Source organism: Aegilops tauschii, chromosome 6, assembly GCF_002575655.3.
Source record: "Aegilops tauschii subsp. strangulata cultivar AL8/78 chromosome 6, Aet v6.0, whole genome shotgun sequence".
In the NCBI taxonomy this organism is placed as follows: domain Eukaryota; kingdom Viridiplantae; phylum Streptophyta; class Magnoliopsida; order Poales; family Poaceae; genus Aegilops; species Aegilops tauschii.
Window position 1 is genome coordinate 489,053,978 of NC_053040.3, and position 6,304 is coordinate 489,060,281.

Genomic DNA, 6,304 nt, shown 5'->3' on the forward strand with positions numbered 1-6,304 from the left:
CACGATTGCTGCCACCGGAAATGCTCTACCGTTCTTGCAAGAGGCAGGGTTTGGACTCCAGACTGCCTCCCTACATGCTTCCTTGCCACGACGGCAGGAAGAACTTGAGCTGTTCTGTAAGCACCCAAAACTAAATAACATGGCAAGATATGGAAGCAGATTTGTAGCACCCGGGTGCTCCACACCCTTATACGAACATTAAATTAAAAAAAATACCAAGAAATTAAAAAAAAATCTGAGATTTTGGGATAGAGAACCTGGGGTCCCGATCTACTTCCGTGTGAAATTTCGTTAAAAAATACCAGGAAACGTATTCATGGCAAAAATAACAAAAATTTTCAATGTATAGAACAAAACTGTTTGAATGGATTTTTGTTCGGACAATATTTCCTTCGCCACGGATACATTTCCTGGTAATTTTTCACAAAATTTCACACAGGAGTAGATTGAGAACCCACGTTTCATATCCCCAAATTTTAGATTCTTTTTAAAAAAAATTCGTTTTTTAGATTAATATTCATATAGGGATGTGGAGCACCCAGGAGCTCCTGTGTATTTTCCAGCAAGATATGACCTACATCGGCAATCTCTAAAACAGAGCTCCGCCCTGCCATGTCATCGTAGGAGCAATGGACTCAAAAGGAAGCAAGGAGACGAGAGGAACAACGTTCATGCAAAAACTCCCCATCATTTCCCTCTTCCATGGCCTTCATGGCGATCTATATGTCAACAGGTAACCACAAGATCGGATGCCGATCTATATACCGACAGGTAACCACAAGATCGGATGCTTCCATGCAAAAACGAACATCTACAATCTTTCGTTGTTGTGAATGCAGACAACACTGGTAAAAAGCCAACTGCATCCAGCATTGGTGCCTAAGAGACGCCAAACAACCAAGAGATACCATGGTTTATAATCAATGTTACATCGTTCGGGTTTCCAAACACTCTGAGCAGCGACCAAATAAACAGAACAAATTACAGGTCCTAGGATGAATCACAAAGGTCCCAGCACCGAGCGCGTGCAAAGCGACCGGGCTTTCTCCAGTTCGAGAGATTATTTGCTTTTACTATACCTTTCACCAAGTCAGGATCATATGACATGACAAACTAAGTGCGTAAAAGTAAAACTGTCCTCGAGTCGTTTGCTCCCACGCCGTCGTCGAGGGGGCGCCATGTATAGTTCCGCTAAACAAGAATAAGAACGGCCCCGAGGGCGGGCTCTTAACTTACCTGCTGTAGATGCAGGACCCTACTTTGAAACTCAACATGAGGATCATGGCCGAGACAAAGAAGAGGTACAGGCCGCCTCGCAGCACCGTCGGCACGGCGCTCACCCGTGTGGTGGCTGGCTCGTCGCCAAAACTAATGGACTTCGTTGACACGTTGCTCTCCACGGTGAAAGAAAGGAGCAGGTTGAAGACTCCGTTCTTCTGCAGTGGCCAGCTGCCCTCGTTGCCGGTGAAACTGTGGTCGCCGAGCTGGACGATGCCCGCCGTGACACGAATCTGACTAGGCCCGCTGAGCGCAGCGATGGATTTTCCTGTGGTTGGCGGGAATTCCGAAGCCATTGCAGGTGGGGCTGGGTATGAACCCAGCATGTTTGTGAAGTATCTTTTGCCAGCATTGTCATCCATTGGCACATCTGGAGCAACAAAATACACAGAATTTCATAAATGGTGAGTTTTGTCCAGTGTGTATTCACCGATTGCCCAAGAAGAATCTGGAGGCACAGAACTGAATATCTTAAAACTGTACCTGGAACCATGGTGTCTGGATAAAGGTTCTCACGGGAAGCAGACGAAGACGCGCCATATTGAGCCTTTGCTTCATCCTGCAGAGAAGTAGCACCATAGGTGATCACCAGCAACTAATTATTAGCCTAGACTTTTTGTTTAGTAGGAATATAAAGTAAGAGAAACTTGTTACTGTTCTGAAGCATACCTTTTGGTCAAAGTTCGATGCTGCTGGAAGTTGAGAATTAGAGCCGTCAACTGGGCCCAAAAGATCTAAACTGAAATCGTTATCTGAGGCATTTAAGAGAGCCATGATATCATCATCCTCAAAGAGAGAAATGTCATCCACATTTACATAATCATCCTTCCCATTTTCCCATTTGTGATCGCTTGATGCCTCATAAAACGGCGCATTGTCGTCCAATTGCTGTGGAAATGGCAGACTATTGGTTGGCAAATACAAGTTCTGCTCATCTGAAGGACAAGCTTGCTGCAGTCCTGAATACAAGTTCTGGTCATCTGAAGGACAAGTTTGCTGCTGCCCTGAATACGCATTGGTACCATTTCCTGTGTCGGAGAACTCCTCAGCACTAAGAGCCCGATAGGCATGGTTTCGATTACCATAAGTTCTCATAGGATAATATGCCTGATCACCATTTGATGGGTCACTAAACATGATAGGGCCAGCCTGACGTACATATCCATCATCTTGATTTGGGCATCCAGACAAATCCGCAAGACTGAAATGATCATCAAGGGGACTCTGCTCTTCACGTTCACCTGTATTGTCAACACTGACATCTGACACAGGCTCCTGCAAAATCTCGTCCAGAGGAACATCACCGTCAGCATGGCTGACCATGCCAGTCTCATTAAAATCTTGAGCTTGGGGAGGAGCGATTGCTTGGAGAGGAGCAATTTCTTGTGGGATGAGCACTTCTGGGGTCTGAATGATGGAAAACAGTAACAAAGTAAATATTGGTGTGTTCAAACACAAACAACAGAAAATGGTTCACAGAGCACTGGATAGTTGGTAACAGGAACAATTTCCACACAATAGGCGGAATGGTACCTATGCACAGGAAAATGTCAATAATGAAAAATAGAAGAATTTGTATGATATATGCAACCTAATTAGTTTTCGGTGTCAACTTGAGTGAAGACTGGGTTCAGCAGCCAACTAAAGAGGCATACATGTAATATAGTTAATTAGCTATAAACTATTATCGTTCGGTGGTAAACAGACACGGTCACATGTGAACTGGGCTCTAGTTTCCGAGCCTAGCAAACTAATATCTCACAGAAGGATAACAAAGACATGATCTTACTTGCACAAGCTCATTAATTCCAGAAAATATGTGCTCATCTTCCACATTCGATTCCGCACTAGCAGTATCTGTGATCGCAAGCATTTCAGTGGATGTACCACTGGTAGGTGTATTCTCAATTGCATCATCCTCGTCTTCCCATTCCTCCTCCATGTATGGTGCACCATACTGTGCTCCATTCTGAGGCCCAGATCCAACCTTCTGGAAGATTCTACACACCACATGCATATCCTGCACACCCAGAAGGGGAATAAACATCATAACATCAGAGGAATTCTGCATTTTAACCGCACACAAAATGGGAAAGCTCCCAGAAACATGTGACAATAGCATGCGCACAATAATGCGTGCTACAAAGTTATTGTTCGAGAACCAAAGAGAAGGACAAACATTGTTTCAGATCAATGTTGTCAAGTACAAGGAATATGTACAGTGAGTTGATCGCATTAAGTAGCTTAAAGAAAACTAATCAATATCATCATGACATAACATTAAGCAAGAGAAGCAATTAACTGCGTGCAAAGCATGTTCCGAGCCATCTAACCAGGTAAAACCAAATTTGTCATCTGCAAAGATCATCTCCTTCATTATGATACTACTGATGCTACAGAACTGGAACAAGAAAACTGACGCAAAAGACCTCCTCTACACTTTCATGCTTTAGTGAGGGGTCTTCACCTAAGAATTGAGATTTCAGGAAATACCACTTTGATGAGTGATATTTGCTGAATTCCCCTCCCATGGTGAGGCTCCACTCCATGCAAGATAGAGCTAGATACAAGGTTTTTGAGTCGCCGACTAATCGCCAAGTCGTTGGAGCGAGGTTGGCTTGCGCAGGCGACTTGGCTTGAGGAGCGAGTCGCGCGGCTGGTAGGCTAGTCGGCGACTAGGACCTCAGAGGAGGGCGGCTTGCTTCAGCAAGGCCAAGGGAGGGAAGACTGGGAAGGTGAGGAGGCCAGAGTTCGAGGGAGGGGAGGAGGAGACGAAGCTGGAGAGTGCGCCGCCTGTACGAGGAGAAGCACGGAAGAGACGAAGGAGAAAGGCACATGGGAGAGCAGATGCACGGTCCAGATTAGAGCATATGGACGGTTGGGATTTTATTTGGAAGCTAGGGTTACATAATGGGCCTATTGGGCCAGCTCTCTAGCACGAAACAGAGGAGGAGCAAGACGCGTGCTCCCATCCCACATCAGAATCGCCGCCTCCATTGCTCCTACGAGCTGCTGCTGCCTTCTCCGAACTGAAGTATCCTCCAAGCAGCTGCCTTCCCCCTCCTCCGCCTGCAACAGCACCTCTTCCCCCTCCTCCTCCTCCTCTTAACACCTGGGGCGACTTGGGGCGATTAATCACGACGAGTCGCAGACTAATCGCAGCGAGCCACTAGTCGGAGGCATGGCGACTCGACTTGGCTAGGCGACTCAAAAACCTTGGCTAGATAGTGAATCATCAAACTAAAACCCACTCTAGCAATTATACAAGATCCATCCTCTGAAAAACACAACCTTCTGGTCAAGAATTACTAAGATTGCAGAGCTAGGCTGTTGAAAATCAAAGCATAGCCAACTCTGGTAAGCATATCAGGTCCATCCTCATCACTAATAACACCAAGACCAGCCGCACATCACAAACACAACCTTCTGGTCAAGAATTACTAAGATTTTAGAGCTAGACAGTCCATCCTCATGGCTACTAACACCGAGACTGTCAAATTCAGTGATTCACATTGCAGGCTACAGCAAACTTAACACAGCATCCCCTGCTTTCTCAGGGGATGATTATCTAGGAAACGATTGCTAAATCTGTAAACTTTAGATTGTCAACTAACCACCCACGACCCACTATAGCAAGTAAATCAATCAGGTTCATCCTCAGACAGGGCTGCATGGCAACAAACTTAGCAGCGGCAACAAGAGGAGATTGGGGGGGGGGGGGGGGGGGGGGGGGGGGGGGGGGCGACGGGGGCACCTGGGGCCCGTCGTTGTCGAGGAGGCGGTACTCGTGCATGACCCAGTTGGTGCGGTCGCCCTTGGGGGCGCGGCCGGCGTGGAAGACGAGCGTCTTCTTCATGCCGACGGCGCGGCCGCGGTGGAACACCTCGCGGTCCTTGCCGGTGGTCTTCCAGTACCCGCGCGGGGTGGCGCGGTTGGTGCGGTTGCCGGGGCCCCCGCGGCCGCCGGCGCCGGCGCCGGCCACCTTGCGGTCGAGGCGCGCGAAGAAGTACCACTGCGCGTCGCGGCTGCGGATGCGCGAGAGCGGGGGCAGGTCCCAGGGCTCGAGCCGGTAGAGGTCGACCTCGGCGATGGCGTCGATCCGGAGGCGGCGGCCGAGGACGCGGCGGCGCAGGTAGTAGGAGACGAGCTCCTCGTCCGTCGGGTGGAAGCGGAAGCCCGGCGCCATCGGCACCTCCTCTGCTGGCGGCGGCGAGCCGGCCATCGGATCCAGTGATCGACCGGTCGGCGGGGAATTTGGGTCGGGGGCTTAGGATCGATCTAGGGTTTGGTTTGGGTTGGTTGGAGGTGGAGGGGAGCACGAGGAGGCAGGGAGGAAAGAAGAAGAGGAAGAAAAGTCGGCCTCTTTGGTTGGGAAGGAGGCGTGGAAGAAAAGGGGACGCGTCCTCTCCCCCTTTTTTCTCTTTTCTTTTTTTTGATGATGAAAATTTACGTCTGGTGCTTGTTGTTCTGGAAGGCTCTCGTGCGTTTTACTAGTACGGTTTGGTTTGATTGGAACGTGATACTGTCTTCGATTTGGATGAGGACTGACCTGTTTTGTTTATGTGTCCTTTTATATGTGATATATAAATATAAACACTGAGCAGATATTACTCCCTCCGTTTCACAATGTAGTGCGCCCGCGCTTCCCAAGATTTAAATTTGACCGTAAATTTAACCAACGAGACCGACTGCGGCGGGAGCAAAAATTATACCACTTTTGTTCCCGCCGCGGCCGGTCTTGTTGGTTAAATTTAAAAGCACTAAGAACACATCATAAAGCACTACTCCCTCCGTCCTTTGAAGCACATCATAAAGCACATGTCTTGTCTCATATGAAGCGGAAGCCCGACGCCATCAGCACCTCCGCCGCCGCCGAGGGCGGCGACGACGAGCTCATCGGGTCCAGCGGGCGTTCGATCAGTCGATCTAGGGCTTTGGGGCGGTCGGCGGGGCTGGGATCTGGGTCGATCGCTCGTGGGGTGCGGGGATTCTAGTCTGGGCTTTGGTGAGGAACGATGAGGGAGGA

The 6,304-nt window shown here is 48.9% G+C and overlaps 1 protein-coding gene across 1 annotated transcript; it reads right to left on the minus strand.

Moving 5' to 3' along the window:
* Positions 1 to 886: 886 nt before the first annotated feature.
* On the minus strand, positions 887 to 5,718 carry LOC109781707 (NAC domain-containing protein 78). The gene is made up of 5 exons (XM_045230196.2): positions 5,033 to 5,718; positions 3,068 to 3,298; positions 1,948 to 2,685; positions 1,762 to 1,837; positions 887 to 1,648 (listed from the first exon to the last, which is right to left on the minus strand). Exons 1-5 carry the CDS (start codon positions 5,498 to 5,500, stop codon positions 1,233 to 1,235), a joined length of 1,929 nt encoding a protein of 642 aa, XP_045086131.1. The 5' UTR covers positions 5,501 to 5,718; the 3' UTR covers positions 887 to 1,232.
* Positions 5,719 to 6,304: the final 586 nt, after the last annotated feature.

Excerpts from the sequence above, each read along its gene's own strand:
- LOC109781707 (XM_045230196.2), bottom strand. The coding sequence starts at position 5,500 with ATGGCCGGCTCGCCGCCGCCAGCAGAGGAGGTGCCGATGGCGCCGGGC. Across the intron at positions 2,686-3,067 it reads GAATTAATGAGCTTGTGCAA|ACCCCAGAAGTGCTCATCCC; the intron begins GTAAGATCATGT and ends TCCATCATTCAG. Across the intron at positions 1,838-1,947 it reads CATCGAACTTTGACCAAAAG|GATGAAGCAAAGGCTCAATA; the intron begins GTATGCTTCAGA and ends ACTTCTCTGCAG.